This window comes from Scomber japonicus, chromosome 3 (genome assembly GCF_027409825.1).
Source record: "Scomber japonicus isolate fScoJap1 chromosome 3, fScoJap1.pri, whole genome shotgun sequence".
NCBI lineage: Eukaryota > Metazoa > Chordata > Actinopteri > Scombriformes > Scombridae > Scomber > Scomber japonicus.
Window position 1 is genome coordinate 22,953,364 of NC_070580.1, and position 18,661 is coordinate 22,972,024.

General features: G+C 39.0%; 1 protein-coding gene across 3 annotated transcripts in view; it reads right to left on the reverse strand.

The window, feature by feature from the left end:
* Positions 1-7,133: 7,133 nt before the first annotated feature.
* The window catches only part of syn2b (synapsin IIb), a 77,337-nt gene continuing 65,809 nt past the window's right edge, over positions 7,134-18,661 (reverse strand). The window contains exons 6-14 of one of the 3 annotated variants that reach the window (XM_053315312.1): positions 18,582-18,644; positions 17,007-17,149; positions 16,609-16,683; positions 15,407-15,509; positions 12,369-12,545; positions 11,424-11,490; positions 8,350-8,659; positions 7,747-8,244; positions 7,134-7,287 (exon numbers count right to left, since the gene is read on the reverse strand). In XM_053315312.1, coding sequence (XP_053171287.1) covers positions 7,134-7,287; positions 7,747-8,244; positions 8,350-8,659; positions 11,424-11,490; positions 12,369-12,545; positions 15,407-15,509; positions 16,609-16,683; positions 17,007-17,149; positions 18,582-18,644 — 1,590 coding nt within the window. Of the gene's footprint in view, positions 7,288-7,746; positions 8,660-11,423; positions 11,491-12,368; positions 12,546-15,406; positions 15,510-16,608; positions 16,684-17,006; positions 17,150-18,581; positions 18,645-18,661 lie in introns of all 3 variants that reach the window. The other 2 variants (XM_053315311.1, XM_053315310.1) reach the window with 2 other exon arrangements.

Here is an 18,661-nt window from a genome sequence, read left to right on the forward strand (position 1 = left end):
CTCTCTCCTCCCTCCTCTCCACACAGCCGCCCGGGATCCTAAGGACACACGCTGAGGCGTCAGGTTACCCTGATCTGATTTACTTCATTTCACCTTAGTCAATTGCGCCGAGATGGGAGAGACAGGTAAAAAATATGTATATACCTCAAATGAAAGCATATTTATTTATGTCTTGTTTTATAGTTAGTTAGTTATTTAAGTTTAAAACTGAATTTTAAGCCTAACTGATAGAAGGAACAGTTCAACATTTTTTGGGAAAGGTTTTTTCAGCTTTCTTGCAGGCAGCTAACATTATGTGTCTGTCTCTGGCTAACTTATTAGCACAAACTAAGACTGAAAAGAAGGGGAAACCACCTACTCGGCTGTGACCAGAAGTTAGAAAATCGACTTACCGGCAATTCCATTCGCTCATTAAATTAACACATTATATCTGGTTGATTTAATCCATAGAAACAAACTGATAAAATGTAAAGTTGTAGTGTTATAGCCCTTGGGTTACATGCCATGGTATTTCTCGGCCCGGAGCAGTTGCCAGGCAACCAGCGAAGGCTCCAGAAGCTGCTGCTACTCATAACGAAATACATCTTGTCTATATAACAACTTTTATCTACATAAAATATTAAACAGCAAAGTATCCGTCTGTGTTTCACACTTTGGTATTAATACGGATTTAACAAACATGATAAAATTTTGTCAATAAGTGTTTTCAAGTCTTTATGCTAAGCTAAACTAACTCGCTGCTACTAGCTACTGTAAAGATGTGAGTGGTATCCTCATTTATCTCTCAGCAAGAAAGAAATTTTAAAAAGTCAAAGTACTCTGTCGAGATGCAATTAATCAATTGAGGGATTGCGTGATTGTTAGATGACGAATTGTAGGATAACACCTAAAAGTCAAACAGAGAAGTAATGATGACTAATTAAGTTTTCACATCTCTGCTCTCAATGATGTTTACACACATAAGCTTTAGTCTGATAATCTTGACATTATGAGAAATGACTGATTCACCTGCTGAAAGATGTTATCAGTCGAGAAACACTTTTGATTCTGCAACTATCTCAAATGGTTTATTTGTTAGTAAAAACTAACAGTGTTCATGGACTTGTGGAAGGCAGCCTTATTGTGTTGATGCTTTCACTTTTGTTGAGGCTTTGCGCACCTTAGTGTAACTTGAATCTAAACCTCACTCTATTTTTAACACTAAACCAGATATAGAAATCTACAGGCCTTTTTTTTTTTACTTTGTTGGTTGAAAGCAGGTGTGGTTTATCTCTTTTTTTTTCAAGCCACATCTCATCAGTAACATCTCAAGAGGATGTTGTTTTATTGTCATTATACAATGAATTATATAGAAATCGCTTTGCATGAGGTCACAAATTACAATAATTAAACCTTTCCCATACTTTTAGTCACTGTTTGAGACGTAAATATCATTAATTTTTCATAATAAAAACTAAACTTTCAGTTCAGACTAAGTTAATAGCACTGCTGACTACTAAATGTTCTCCTCACAAGCTGAAAGGTTCAAGTTTGATTTGATTTCAAGCTTCTGGTAGCACACAGAAACATTTAGGAGAGCAGCCTGATGAAGAAATGTTTCCACAACTGAAGAGATCAGTCCCTGAAGAAATAAATGTTCCTGTTTTTGTTCAAGTGTCACTTGATCAGACTCTGACCTTCTGTATATCCCTGTGAGGAAGCTCCTAAATGGCACTGCGTGGTGGATGGATGTGTGGGTGAAATGACTCAATGACAGTTTATTTTGAATAATTGTATGTCGACATTGGCATCATATTTTTACCATAATGTATATAAAAGAAAAATAGCTAAATATTTAAGTGTCGGCACATTGTACACTTTAAGTTCTTGGAACGATCTTAAGTTTAATATTGTTAAATAAAAATATCTTAAGCCCAAAAAATTTCAGACCCAATAGAAATCTAATGACTAACTGTGTAGAATTTCATTGTAAAAACAAAATGAAATGAAACATTTGAACTGAATAGTGCTACTTCTCAGAGATCAAAGTAAAGTTAAACGTATGTGTGTAAGCCCTCCAGCGTGTTCGTAAGGCCTCAAGACACAAGAGACACGAAACCAAGCTGCTCACTGTTCAGGAAGTTTCCATAAAGAAATCAAAGCTTAAAAAGCAGCAAAATGTTGAATGCACTTGAATTATGCTAGTTTCACTATGCAGTCATCAGCTTGAGTTCAGGTTCCTTTGATAGATCATAACTTGATACTGTGAACTTGACTGTGACAGCTGGCACACTTTGCTTATTTACAGACAGACACACACTCATTCTCCTACTGTCTCTCACATACGTAACGGTCCTCCCCACGCAGAATTTCTTTTTGCTGAACTCAAAAAAATTACGCCTTTGAGACTCTTTTGCTGTCATGTAAAAAAACAAACCTAAGCAATAAATTCTTAATGTTTATACAGTTGATTCCCAGCGGCATTTCTTCTGGTATCTGAAAATGTTAATCATCAAAGTGCTTGTGTATCTTTATCAGACTCGCCTACACTGTTATGACACAGTAATTATTATAAAGTGGAACTGACATGTCATTTTTCAGGCATAGGAGGGGAGCAAGCTGTTTAAAATCGAAGTGTGATGATAAAAATGAAACCTTTGAAATCACATCATAGTGGTGCACGACGACCCGGAAATAGGTCAAATTGTCTTAATTTTTACTCCAACCTCAAATATGTATTGGATGAAATAAGAAATTAAATTATATTAAATGTTTAGCCAACGTACTTGTTGGTCCTTCCTCCTCACGTCCACACTCTTTTCCCTCTCAGTTAGTTTCCTTTATGTTCTGCTATGGCTCCAGTAGGTCGGGATGAGCACCAAGACAAACAGCCTTTGGCTAGTAAAGGCTCATATTGGTGCGTTAGCCGCCTACGTACATGTCCCTATGAGCAGTGTGATGGAGATGTTCCCACAGATCTCCACTGGCTCCTTGTCCCATGGACCAAAAACCAAGAGAGCGTGTTTCCTCTGTCTCCATTGCACATATTTGCGTGCAATGGAGACAGATTGTGTGTGAGATTGTGCGTGTTTCACATCATCCCCAAAGGCTGACACTGGTGATGAAATGGTTTTGTTATTCAGGTTCACTATAAAAGGATACAGGTTGTTCTTGTACTGCATGTGATATTCTTTTAAAACGCTTCCTGATTTCGATGACCCATTTGACTTTTTCACAGGTTCTTCACAACATTAATGTGAAAGCATTTGTTGATTTCTCACTTAGTCAATGAATAAACACAAAGTACATACTTTTTCCTTATAAAGCAAAACGAAGACCTATTCTGTACATTAAAGGGTTGTTTAAGATTAAAAATGTTGTTAACAGCACATATTGACATTGCATGGACACAAGCCAAACATCCACAACGAATGATAACTGAACACAGGACAACAATCTGTACACTAACCTGTACACATAGTTTAGCATTTTAAAGACAAAAACACACTAAATATAAAATATCACCAAATGCCAGTGTTTACAGAAAAGAAATATACTCACACAGTATTTTTTTTTTTACATGTATACAGTGCCTCCTGCTGGCTCACCAGAGGTAGTTCAACAGGCTACCTTCAGACCACAGATCTGAATGTTTGACACTTATTTACACCTTGTTGAAAATGGCTTGTTGACACCACAAGGCACTTACAATATGCTGATTTTAGTCAGTTGAACAATATCTGGGATATCTTGCATGTTTTAGTGTTTGTTTAGGTTTTGCAATATATAGTCTGCTCTCTCTTTTCCCCCCTCTACAGTGTTAATGATATATTGCAGTACTTCTAATGTGGTGAGTAAGTAAATGCTGCACAACAATCATCACATAGTTATGGATGTCTTGGTAGTTACATAGACTGTTTTTCAGCTGGAGAAAACTAGTTCAAGGTTGTGTTCAGGCATCATCCACCTGTCCTGCTGATGTGTCCTTGAGCACAAACACAGAACAAACTGTCATAGACCTTGCACTGTGAACTCGACAGGGCGGTAGATAGAAAAGGGATATCCTCATTTGGCTCAAATCTGGCACATTATACTATGTGTATTGTAAAGTATTACATGATACCATTGTTGTTCAATAAAAGATCTGACGATTTCACAGAGGGAGCAGAGTTCATGTTTTCCAGGCTGGTTTTAAACCTGGTGTGTCTTTCCAAACTGCAGTGAAAAACTCAGTCCTTACTTAAGACTTGCATTGGAACATGTTGGTCAATACAACTCAATTTATTTTTATATACCCCCAAATCACAAGTTTGTCTCAGGATTTCACAATCTGTATAGCGTATGACACACTCTTTCCTAAGTTCACATAAGGCCAAACTCCACAAAAAGAGAAGAGGAGAAAATGGTTACACATGAAAAATTTATAAAGTGTTTTTGTGAAAAGTGAATTGAAAGGTTCCAAACTGCAAGTCCTCAAACCGAGGGTTCCTTTTTACCCAAGAGAGACCAAACTGTTGCCTAATTGTCCACCCTTTAAAATACTGGGATACTGTATGTAAATTATACCTTCTTTACTTATTTTATTGTACATTTTTCAATAAATTGCTTTCTTTATTAAACCTTCTTTATTTATATGCACAGTGAATATAGTTTAAGTGAACACCAACATAATACTGTCATACTGTATATTTAGATTTACTTTATACATTGTGTTGCAGTCAGTGTAATAATGATATAGTAATATAAATACTACTAATTAAGTGGTGCTTTGTCTTGATCGTGTTAACTAATGGATGTGTGTTCTGTTTAGCAGATGTGAATATGATTCTGGTCAAAATATCAGGGCAGGACAGATTATCCATGGATAAAATAGATTTTGTGCTGAAATCTAAATATTAAGGCAAAAACCTAGACAGAGAAGCTGCACTATTATACAAGTCCTAACACAAAACATTAAGGCCAATGTCAGTAATCTTGGTGTGCTACAGCCATTTATAGGCAGATGGTTAAAGAAAGATGTGTGTTTCTATAATTAGCAACAGTTTAAGTCTAGTGCCAGTTTTAGTAGTAGCCAGTATACATATATTTGCTTTGAACCAGTGAAGAAAAAAACATCACAACACAACAGCCATCAGCATGAATCTCACATAGTTAATCAGTGGAATGATGGAACCACATCTTTATTAATTTTTATCTGTACAGAAATAAAACATTATCAGTCACCAGATCATGCAAAGCAGTATTGCGTTACAAATAAAAACACAATACCAAACAAACAATAGCCTATATACTGTACCATAAATATGGAGCCTCAAAAAAATAAATTGATGGATTTCATCAATATATTACAAAAAAATAAACTCCTGAGATGACACATACATACATACGTACATACATACATACATACAAATACAATAGTCTATGTTATCATTTACTTGCAACATAGTACTGATGTTGGATAAGCAGAGAGGTTGATATGCAATTCTTAAGTGTTGAGATTTTTTTTTCCTTTTTTCTTTTTCTTTAACACACATGAATTTAAAATGCAGCAACTGGAAATGACCAGTCAAGTATACTGGGTGCCTTCCAGGTTATCCTATATTCAATCATGTGTTATACATAGGAGTGATCACAAAAACTGACATTTTAATATGGCATAATCTCACACACCCAGCTGCTGTCTGCAGTAAAAAGCAAACTAATCGCCACTGAAATAAATCTTAAAGGGAATGTAAGAATAAGGTATCTGACAGATGCACAGGTTCTGTATGGATGATCATATTTATATTTATAATAGGGTGACAGCACTCAACAGTCATGTCGAGGTGTTATTGCACTACTGTCTCAATGTCTTTTTATGAGAATAATCAACAAATTACAATACTGTTGATAAATCTACACAGAGGTGAAACAAGAAATCACCAGTCACAGCTTCAGACATGAGTCTATTTACTTTCTGAAATGCATTCATCTACTTTTTAGGAGTGATTTTTTTTTGTCTGGCACATTTGGACCAATACCAAAGCTCCCAAAAGTCTCAGGGTTCAAGCACTTGGAAGTAAATGAATGAATTTTGAGCTGTAATGGACTCAGGTCTGCACAGCAAATGTAGCTGTGATTTGAAAACATGTCCACAATAAGGCTACAACATCTAGAGAGCGAGAGAGAGAGAGAGAGCGAGAGCAAGAGAGAGAGGCAACGGAGGGCAAAACTCAACACTGATGGAGCTCCCTTCTGCTCCAGAAGTCACACTGAGCCACTTGGAGGAGCCATGCATAACAATTGAACACAGATGAACATACACATATTTCAAATTCCCTCACACGACGATGAACTTCAAGGCTTTTAGACAAAAAAGGGGGGTGCTACTGTGCTCCAATGACAAGCCCAGTAGTCCAAGGACCAGAGACACAACGGCTGGATAAACACAGGAACAAACTCTTCAAAGAAGTCTTTTTTTTTTACTCACACACTTTCACTGACTTATTGATCAAAACAGATTCACTGAGAAATACTGTAACCACGGGGGAAACCATCAAATGTCAAATATCTAATTATAATCTAAAATGAGTATAAATCCAGCCACTGAATGAAAGAGTTATGTCACTGACAAAAGCTAATTGAAAATGATTTTTTTTTAAATATTACTGGCTTATCTCCCTTTACTGTAATATATGTTTATATTTATATACTGTATATATATATGTATATATACTGTATGTACATTCCATCTGTAGTCTTGAATATCATACTTTTCATATACTTCCGAAAGTGATCCATACATGTGCTCTTGGAAAAATAGTTAATTTTTTCATTTAAATTATTTTCTATTCTTTTTCTCTTCTATTTTATATACTATTCTATTCTAATCTAATCTATTCTACATCAATGACGTAACTCCTTCAGTTCAATTATTCTGGCACAGCATCATTCACTGAACATCCTACCCAGCAGGCCTCACTGTTACTCACACAGAGAGGCTGAAAGTGGAGGAGAGGAGGGACCAGGACAGAGGGAATACAGTACAGTTAACACACAAAGTTTAATCTCAGACTGGTTCACATTTAATGTCAATCAAGTCATCACTGGCCAATGGTAAAAGGGGGCTGGGGGTGGCCAGAATCAATAAGGGGTTGACCACGGTTAGGTTGTGTCTAGTCAGAGAAAAGGCTGGCGAAGGACTTTCGGAGGTTGCGAATGGTCTCGGCCTTCGCCTCTTCTTGGCCGTCGCCTCCAGAGCTTGAGACCCCGCGGAAGAAAGAAGAGTCGCTGAAGGCGTTGAAGGCATTGGTCAGGGACTGGGACTTACTGGGAAATGGGAATAAGGATAAAGAGAGGAGGAGGACGGGTGAGGAGGGAGGGAAGGAATAATAGAATGCAAGGGGGGGGGGGGGGGGGTGAAGGATGTGGGAGGATAATGTGAATGTTTGAATAGAGTAAGTGAGACAGGCCGTAAAGGAAGGAAAACAAACAGGGAAATGTGTGAGAGGGCCAGCAAGTCACCTACAATATTTGTATGATGATCCATGAGAAATGTTACAAATGATGATTAATTTCCACATGACTGAAAGCAGAAATTCTATCTAAATTTTAGTGTAGTGTATAATACTGAATAATCATGTGGTGAGAAATAATAATGCCATCAAAACATGGAATACAATTACATACAGTATCTTACTACAGCAGGGTTTTTGTTAACACAAAGTATGACCCATTGAAATGTACGTCTTTGCATTATCAACAGTGTGTTGATAATATGGCGCTTACTTCAGCAGAGGATGGGTCTTTTGCTGGGATCCTGGCTGTTCTTCCACAGGGGCTTGGGCCTCATCGGGCGCTGCGGCTGCTTCAGCTTCAGCTGGGACGGGCTCAGGGTTTGGGGAAGGAGAGGGTGGCTTGGTCTGGGGCTGAGCCTTAGCTGGAGACTGGACACTAGGTGGGGACTGACTGGCTTTGACTGGGGACTGCACCTGTGCTGGGGCAGGGGCCGAGGCAGTATCTGAGGCTTGAGTGGGTGCTGGGGTTTGGGTAGCGGGCTGCGGTTTAGGTGAAATTTTGGGAGGCGGCGAGGTTTGGGGCTTTGGCTGGAGCTGCGGCCTGGAATTCCTGCGCACAGGAGGGATGGGCTTTGCCGGTGGTGTGGGTTTGGGGGGCAGCTCTTTTGGTTTGCCTGGAGCTGGGGATGGGGAGCCCTGAGGCTGGGGCTTGGGCTGCTCTGTGGTGGGAGCTGAGATTGGGGGAGAGGCCGGGGCTGGAGCTGGGGCTGAGGCTGGGGCTTTGGCTGGAGCTGGGGTTGGAGATGGGGCTGCGGCTGGGACTTGGGCTTTGGCTGGGCTTGGGGCTGGGGCTGGGGCTGCTGCTGCTTTGGTTTTGGGAGAGCTCGGAGCTGCGGCTGCTGCTGATTTAGCTGGGGATGATGGTGAAGCTCTGGCTGGGGTTGTGCTGGAAGCAGAATCTGGGGCTGACTTTGCAACGGATGGGGCTCTCGTCATCGGGGGAGGCCTTGGCACGGGAGGCTTTGTGACTGAGGCAGACTTTTGGACCGGGCTTGGCTTCTGACTTTGAACTGGTTTCTGAGCTTGACCTGGACCAGGTTTCTGGATGGGCTTTGGTGCTGGTTCAGATACTCTCCTAGCTGACTGTGGTGATGGGTCAACGCTCTGTGATTTCACTGGTGCACCTAAGAGATTGAAATAAGATGGTTATTATATTGAAGTTCCACTGTTATATAGCACACAATGGCAAACATGCAAAAAGAGAATACAAATATTTAAGGGAAATTTTAAAGCATAATAATATATTTTTTAAATCTAGCACCTGTTGTTTTAGTGCAGCTGATAGAAAACCAGGTGTCTGTAACACTCATCCAGAGACCAAAGCAGAACTTGATACAGATAATGAGCTTGACTGTGAACATGCTCATTCACAAAATGACCTCTCACATTTATAGAAATCCTGATCATCAGAACTTGTTTATCTAGGACAGACTGAGGCAAAGCAGACTCTGAATGTTTGGACTGTAATGACCAGCAGGGGGCGGCATATCAACAGAGAAAGGAGAAGGAGTGGCGACTTGCCAAGTGTTAGTTGCTTTTATAGACACCATCTCATTTAACTGTAGAAAGGAGTGCGGTGATGAATAGAGAGAATGAGAGGAAGGAAAGAGCAGTAAAATGAAAGGAAGTAAACAGCAAAAGAAAAGATGATACAACAAAAAAAGAATTGTAGCATTAAATGACTCAATGATTCAAACAAAGGCAGCAAAGCAACCAGTCAAGAAGCATAAACATGCTAATTAGTCAAGGACTAGGAAGGGATGAGTTTCCAGTTACTGCACAAAGATTACCTGGATGCAGGATTATGATTAAGTATGTAAAGTATATGTTAAAGCCTCTTTGAAGAGTTGTGAAATATATATTCATTTATATCTATGTATTTGTCCATTTTAATAATATGTTATTATCTTTACATGATTTAACCACTACAAAACCTTCATGAAAATTCATCCCACACATTCTCAAGGTTATTGCTGTCAGGCGGCCAAATGGCCAGTCTTACGTTTTATCAGTTTGTCATTAAGCATCCCAATGGTTGTTTGGAACTCACGACGCATAAAAACCAAAGGAAATACCATTTACAAACACAATTTATAAAGAATGACACAATAAGAATTTGCTTGGATACAACCCCTGAATTACCCAGTAGTAACCCTATTTATAAGTATTTATAATAATAATATTAGTTATTTCTTTTTAATTTAACCAAGTAAGTCCCATTGAGGTTTGAAACACTGTTTGAAAGGTAGACCTGGCCAGAATAGCAGCATAAAAAGTTGCAGACGGGACAATACTACATCAGGCACATAAATAAAATAATAGCAGTTGCTGACTGCTATCAGATGAGATTTTTCACTTGGGTGACCACCTCAGCTACGGAGGTGAACAATCAGGTAAATACTTTAATCTGAGATAGCACTAGTGTTAAACTCCTTTCAGGAATACAGACTTTAAAATATACTTGTAGCTAGATGATGTATGAAGAACAAATATCAGTAATTCAGAGGTCTGGATCCAGGAAAATCAGGAATGATCATGCAGGGAAAGAAAAAGATGCTTGTTTTCTTGTACCATATAATGACACTTTGTCTTGTCTCAGATATTATAATACAGAACGATGAAGGTTAATTTACAATCAAAGAGAGAAACAAGCAGTTATTAACAAAACATTCAGATCTGGCAAAGGGCCCTTTGGTGCTTGACAGAGGGAAATAAGTTTGTTGACCATAAACTGACTTGCACCATAACAATATATTGATTTAAAGACGATATGAAAGATTCAAAAGCAAAGCGTTAATCATTAAGATATAAGCCTGAGTGAGCAGAACTTAATTCACACAGTGATCACAAGCACACTTAAGAATACATAAAGATGTTTAAAATATGTAAGAATACATAAAAATTAACATAAATAAGCTTTTGACTTCCACTGTTCAATCATTTTTTCACAGTGTTAGATTAATATCTCAGTAAAGAAATATGAATATAGGATTCAAATAAATTAAACAGCATTGTAATTTGCACATCTTAACATCTCAGCACTGTAGGCACATGTTTATCCTGTAAAACACAACAAGCCAGCAATCCTAAAACATCCGGCACAGATAACACAGGCTTTTGCCACATCCATGCAAAAAGAGGAAAATATAATACAAGATAAGATGCACACACACACTCCCTGACAAAAAGCGTAACACAAATACTAATGGCTTTGTTAATTTACAGTGCTAATACTGTTTTGCCACTGCTTTTATCAGGCACATTTAGATTTAACATGTTGGCCCTGAGCAAATACATCACCACACTCATACAGAAGCTTTGGCTGCAATTAAACTCAACATGCTGACTAAGTGCACTATGCTGTACATTTGCTTATTTATTCATTTGAAAGTCACAAGTTAAACAGAGACGAGCCCATAGTTTGAAACAGACAGCGATGGCATTTTTATGTTCTGGGACCAGATTACAGCCACAATACCAATGCATTAGATTGAGGCAGTTTGACCTTTGCTACCTTTGACGAACAGAGTTGAGGAGGAGATTTCTGACATTGACATGACAGCTCTTATTCATAACTACTTGTTACTTCATGGTTGTGACACCTGTAGTGGTAATCTGGGATATCGTGGTGCATTTACAGTCTTTTTTTTTCTCTCTGTAAACATAATTGTTATTTTATTTTATTTTTTTCTAACTATCATTAAAAACCTATTCCTACTGAGCTTTTCCCTGTGATGGCAGTACTTGCTTTGACTGAGAAGGCATTATTTCTTTTTTTCAAATATTATATATATGTACTATCCCGAGTAATTCGGAGGGTTTCCTAGACATGCTTTGGCCCTCCAGCGGCAGCACTTGTATTACAATGGAGAACAGTGTTCAGACAACCTTGAGGTTGAGGGCGCTGGCTACTGGTCATGTTGGGATCTGCCAGTCCTTCCTTAAGGGCAGCATTCTGGAAGAGAGTGGGGGGGGGGGGGGTGGGAGAAACAAAGAGAAACAAAGAGAGAGAGAGAGGAGGGAGGGGAGAAAAACATGGGTAAGAGGTTTTGGTAAAGAATCACCAGTGAACTGTGAAGTGCTGCTACAACTAAATGATTTTACTGCAGGCAGAAAAACCTGCCTTGCATTATACTCACACGGAAAATTGAAGCAAATGTTGCATGTGTTATTGTAGATATTTACATTACATATAAGTTTTGTGTGCATTTAGTTTAAAGGACCAGTGTGTGGGATTCAATGGCAACTTGCATTGAGGTTGCAGATTGCAACCAACTGAATACCACTCCCCCTTCCCCATCCCTTCCAAGTGTATAGTAGAACATATGCTGGCCACGAAACTGCACAAAAAATGCAAAAAAACCCTCTCTAGAGTCAGTGTTTGGTTTGTCCATTTTGGGATACTGTAGAACAACATATACAGTCAAGCCCGAAATTATTCATACCCCTTTTGGACATGCCACTTTTTGTTCAAATGTAAATAAAAGCTGACTGAAATATTTTTTTTACCACAATGATGCCTTTTGTACATCGTCTTTTTATCTTCTTGGAGACGCCTGTGTCACTTCCGGTCAAAAACAACTTGCTGGTTGAATAAAAGTAACTTTAAGTCAAAATTTGCCAGGGGTATGAATAATTTCGGGCTTGACTGTAGATATATAAAGGGCCAACCCTAACCCTCATTCTCAGGTAACAAAAACACAATGATTCTTATTTTCAGGTGATTATACACTAATTAAAACATACTTCTGAATATTATATTCCATTTCTGTTAGGTCAGTTATGCTAGATGCCACTAAATTCTGCACACTGCACCTTTAACTAAACCTCTACCTGCTGGGGTTGCACAGTAGTTGGCTTCTGGCCTTGAGGGGATCGGGCAGGTGAGCGGGAAGCTCCTGATGTCTTGGCAGGCAGTGCTTGGTTCATCTTAGCTAGCACCACCTCTGAGATGAGCTGGCGGTCTTCTGCCTGGTGATCACCGATTAACTGCATAGATGAACCCACAACCTGGACAGACAGAACAGATTTATTTATGTATTAGGCAATGTCTGCTTTACGCCTGAAAATGTTACGTAACTGAAAGGTCAAATGATGAGGTTAAATGGAGCGTACAACAGGTGTGGCTAACAACAATAAGGTGTGCTATGGACTTTTTATCTTTCAAAGTAGAACATTTGTGTAGAATTAGTTTGAGCACTGCTAGCTTCTTCTTCTGGTTTCTCCCATCTCATAGAATACAGCATGCGATCTATTACAACAAGCATGATAACTGATTAAGAAGACAGAAGAAACAAATATAGTTACACACACACACACACACACACACACACACACACACACACACACACACACACACACACACACACACACACACACACACACACACACACACACACACACAGAGTGTACAGCAGCATGATTCTGTATAAAATCATATTTTTTTTCAGTAACTTAAACAAGACAGGACACATTATGACTTTTCAGTAGCATTCAAAAGTCGTGCAACTGTGTGCATCATCTACTCGATAAATTTGCTGCTTCACTGTGGAGACCACAACACTTTCAACACCTTTCCTGTTGAGATGACTCATGGGTAGTGAGTTGTTGTTTTTACATCTTTCTCACGATGGTATCTAACCTACAATCAACACAACTACTGCATATTTCATTCTAATCAAACTACTTCAAACTGTAAGTGAGAAACATTGTTTGGATGTGTCAGTGACTGCGGTTAGGTGCCATTCTGTCTCCTATATCATCACTCTTTGTGCCTCAATCTCTTTCACTGAAGTGTGTCATTATATGGAGATTTGCCATGCCTCATTTAATTTCCTGCTCCTGCCAGCCAGTTCCCTGATCTCCTCTGGTACCTGTTATACCTGTTTGCTCTATATAAACCTCGATCTGTCCAAATGCCAGCCATACTGCCTCAGCACTATTGGATTTGTTTACTAGTTTTAACTGCCAGTCCGTGACCAACTGTATATCCAAAAGCTTATTTATTAACTTTAAAACATACCGGCCTGTTTAACCATATGTACCGTGTCACTGTCTCTGCTTTGGTCCAGTTAAAAATTGCTAGTTAGCAAGGTTTTGACAAAAACTGACCCAGCTTTTTCCATGGATGAGGGGGCTGAGTTGATCTACACCAATGAGTGGCTCAGCACTTACTGCCAAAATGCATCCAGTAAGGAGCAGAGAGAAGTAGTTTTCTCTATAGCACTCCAGCTTGTGTCCTACAAACTGTGGCTTGTTGAGTTGCTCTCTGAGCTGGCAGAAATCTTGGCCACTCAACAGCTCAATCCTGTGGCCAAATTAGTCCCTGCTCCAGATCCTCTGTCTCCAATTTTCTTCCAGTTCCTGCCCGGTTACTTCAAAGCTTGACTATCGTATGTGTTATTTCTTGTAGTCTAGTCTTCTCCCCTCTGCAAGCCAACTTTCTGTCTATGTCCTTGCAGTCTGCTTTGGTGGTGTTTTGGCAGAGAGGCAGCCTGAGCCCCAGAAATAATCATTTGTAGGTTCATCATATTTTAGGGTTATGTCAACGCGGGAACTGTCAGTGCAAATGTGTGTTTGCCTTGGTTCCCATGGCTCATTCAGTGCCCAGCACTCCTGAGACTCCCCTGCCAGTCACCTCAGAAGTCATCCAGTCTAGAATCCCTGTTCCTCTCACAAAACCTCTGTATCTTGTTGTCTGACTTCCTCTCTGGTTGAGCCTGACTCTATCTGAAACTAAATATGTCTTTCTATCTGGGTCTGAATATCATCTGATGCCGAAACTGTTTCCATGTCTGTTCCTGTGCCTGTCTGTCCCTTAATCTGTTTATCGAACCCATCCTTGTCTGAGCCTGAATCTGACTCTCTATTTGGGCCTTTTTGAATTTCGACGTAAGTATTTCCATTTGGCACTGAACTTAAACATTTCTCCTTGTCTTAACCTGAAACTGTCTCTCCACAAGAGCTGGTTTCTGCTTCTCACCCTGTCTAACAGCCTTTCACTCGACTCTCCCTATGTGACCCCTATGCAGTCTTGCCCACCTGAACTGTCCCCTTCTGCTTCTCCTGTTCCCAGAAACTCCTCCTGGCTACTGTCGCTGCAACCAAGCTCCATGTTAACAACCTGACATCCAAACAATGAGATTAGCTGTCCAACCTTGACCTGCCTCCTCAGATTTGACTCCACCAGCTGTGTCAGTGTCTGTATATGGGTCCTGTTGCCTACAGCTAGAAATTAAACAGGTGGGTAGATGCTGCTTTACAAAACATTCCCAGTATCAAAGTTGAATTCTGTGTCATTGTATGTGATCTTCCACTTGCCTTTGCAAGCTCAACATTTCCAAAATTGATGGCTGGGATCACAGTATTTAGACATTTTCCACACTGAGACATACACACTGTGGTGTTTGATTTTCAGAAAAGGTATTATTACAGCAGAGCAAGATTCCTAGTGCAATGTGTTATTCAGAACCTTATACTATAAAACATGAAACCAAAATGCTAAAATTTGGAGTGGGGGAAAAGTGGCTGAAAAAACACTAGATGGAGCAGTTTCTTGGAAAGGAGACATCAGTTATCAAACTCATAATGTGTATTCAGGTTAGGTTCAATCAGTTTATTCCCAGACAGACAAACTATGGCCCCAGCAGTGTAAATGAGGCCAGATAAGCTAAATTTAAGACCTTATTAGTACACTTTCGAAACACAACTCTAACAGGCTGATGCCAAAATGGTGCAAGATTTTAGATAAGAGGCAAGTCAATAAATACAGTCACAAAAAAGAGCTACTATTGATTTATGGATTAATCAAATGTTTGAGAGACCCATTCATCCATGCATCAATCTATCCCTCCTTTGTGTGTTTTTCTCACCTCAGTAATGTAGTCATTACCATCCTTCCCACAGATGGCTTTGACGGCACAGATATCCAGCCCTCCAAAGATATCTGAGCAGGTATCAACCCACAGCTTATACCTGTTCACAGAAAGAAGAATGCATGACAATCAAATTAGGTCTCATAATGGTTGTTGTAATCTGTTCACAGTTTATATGACTGTTAGCATCTGAGACAGATCAAGAAGAGTAGGAACTATTGCATGTTGTATTAAAACAGGAGTGGGAATAAAAACAGGACTCTTTCACACCATCTTGCTTAGTAAAAAAAAAAAAAGCTTTTGCTCTTGCACACTATTTTATCAATAACATTGACTTATATCTGTTAACTAGACACTTCACACCCTTTAGCTCCAGGCTGGAACAGCTAAAGCCCATGAAGGTGTTGTTGCTGACTTGGGCACAAGGTTTTGTTCAATCCAATTGACTTTCTGTCTGGAAAACTGCACACAATTGAACTAAAGCAACAAATGAACATTTCAATATTGACCTAAAGTAAACATAATAAGTAGTTGATTGATTTTTACTACAACAGTCCAAAGAAATTTTAGCACAAATTTGCAAGATGTACAGTCTATAGTATGCGGTCACAAGCTGTCAGAAATTCATTTTTTCTTTTTTCTGCATTTTGGTCATGGTATAGTTCAATGATTTACAAATAAAAACACACAACTTGGTATTTCAACGTTTTACTTGCTCATCCTGTGGTGGCATTGTGGGTTGGAACAAACTTTTGAGCCAAAGGTAGTTTAATGCATCAAATACTTAATGTAAATGCGTCATATCTACTCTGTCATTCTTTCATGTACTTCAAGTTTTTTAGCTAATTTGATCAAAGTGCATAGTTTTATTAGATAGCAAGTTGGTGGCACTCCATACAGACACTCTAATTCCCTATTATCTGACAAAAAACCCTTTTCTTTGCTGATGTTTGGGCTTGTTATGGCAGAAAATCACATTTATAACATTCATAATGGCTTTGGCATAATAACTGCTGAATGTTGTATCAGCCCACTGAAAATATCAACGGATAAATATCTATGTGTTTACCTGTGTGAACTGGTCTTAGCTGAATGAATCTGCTGTGTGAGTACAATGTGACTAACTGTGACATAACACAAGAGTGACATGTGTGACAAAAGTGCAGCCTGAGCATCACTAATGTAGAAGCAGCACTCACTTGTCAGTCATGGCTACTTGTTCTAACATGGCAGATCCGGTGTTGCTCTTCCAATTACCAGAGATGGATGTCCGCCTGTAGAGGAAGAGGAAATTGTAAATTAAATTACTCCAGACACAAACCTTCACTTGTAGAACTTTTAAATAAAGATGGACAGATTTAGACAACCACAAAATAGACGGTGTAGTCAGGCAAGAAGCACAGCCGTGGTTTATCAAGCTGATTAGGAGCTTGTTAAATAGGCCAGTTATAGTATGAGTATGAGGAAAGTGTCTTTGTTTTACACTGAGAGCACCGTAACACAAGAACAAGCATGAAGGACATCACAAACCCAAAATATGCATGTCGTATAGAATACATATGAACACACCCAATATATGAAAGAAATTCACACTTACATGTATGCCTTATAGTCAGCACCGATTTTCTGGACTCTGATGTCGTACTTGGCATCTACAAATGGCTCTGTAGTACAGTAGGTCTGAGTGATGGCCACCACACTTGCAATATCCTGGAAGTCACTCACATTGTCCACTTTGACCTACAGACGAATAAACATATTTTACTATCCATTGTGTGTTCATTTTTAAGCTGTGTTAATTCAAAATGAGACTTCAACATTCTGGGGAATATTTTCTTGACAAAGGTTAGATAAGAAGATCAATACAACTTTTGAATATTATTATTATTGTAAGGAGATGGTAAGACACACACTTGAAACAGGGAAACAGCATGGCCCCAACTAAAGGTTGAAAAAACCCCAAGATTTTTCAAAAACCATCGGACAGAACCAGATGAGTTGTGTCTCCCTGCTTCCAGTCTATAATAAATTATGCTAACCCACTGCCAGCTTGAGCTTCAAATTTGGCATACATGAGAGTGATATTGATCCTCTCATCTCTCAGCAAATAAGCATATTTACTAAGGTGTAGAACCATTTATATAAGCATGTGCAAAGAGCCAACCAATCTGAACAATCTAAACCCATGCGTTGCAGTGCCTGAGTGTGACATTTCCCTGGTACTTTGCATATCTTCCACATGATCCACGATTCACTGTCATCAAAAAGCATGGAGCAAACTATCACAGAAGTGCTCTCACTCAGTATTTATTATGAATTACTGTGTCTTTTTCAAACTATTCCTCATGCAGAGAAGAAACAATAGCAGTAAAACAGACAAAAAAAGTGGATCATCCTTCAAAAAATACATCTGTGGCAAGTTACAGGTATGTAGAGATTAGATGGCAGGATAAAAAAGGCAAAAAGGTACAGGCTGATAAAAGGCCCAGAGAGAGAACAATAACACAACATCAGATTGAGCAGTTCAGGGGAACAATGTGAGATGGATCGATAGGGAGTGGATAAACACTTGACTCCAAAAAATATTAACACAGTTGTCAATCAATATCAGAGAGGAGAGAGGGAAGACTGACAGAGAATATAAAGAGGTGTGCTGCAGTCATGACAGGAAGCAGAGGATGGAGAATGAATATTAAGTGGTAGTTTATTTCAGCATGATGGTGACATTAGCTGTATTAGACATAAAAAGCATTACACAGCACAATTTAACAATATGGATCCAGATGTGATGGTGCTTAGTGTAACCATTTAGCTATATCTAGGCAGATTTTAAAGCACGATTTGAATAGACACCCTGAGTGTTTGTATTTTGTAAATAAAGGACAAGTGTGTTGGATTTAGTGGCATCTAGCAGTGAGGTGCAACCAATCATGGACACGAAAACCGTGAAAGGCCCTCATGGCTCATTTTAAGGTAACTAAAACACAACCATTCTTACTTTCAGGTGAATATACACAATGAAAATGTAGTTATGAATACATTATATTACATTTCAATACATCCTCATAAATCCTACACACTGGTCCTTTAACAAACAGTGCTTAACAAATTTTAATCTACAGATAGAAGTTAATTGATGGTAAAATAGTTGAATGAAAGGAATCAACATTACCTTTCCCATTCCAGAGTGGGCATGTCCGATCTTCACGACTACTGGGAAACTCGGTGTTGTAATCTGAAGAGAAACAGGTT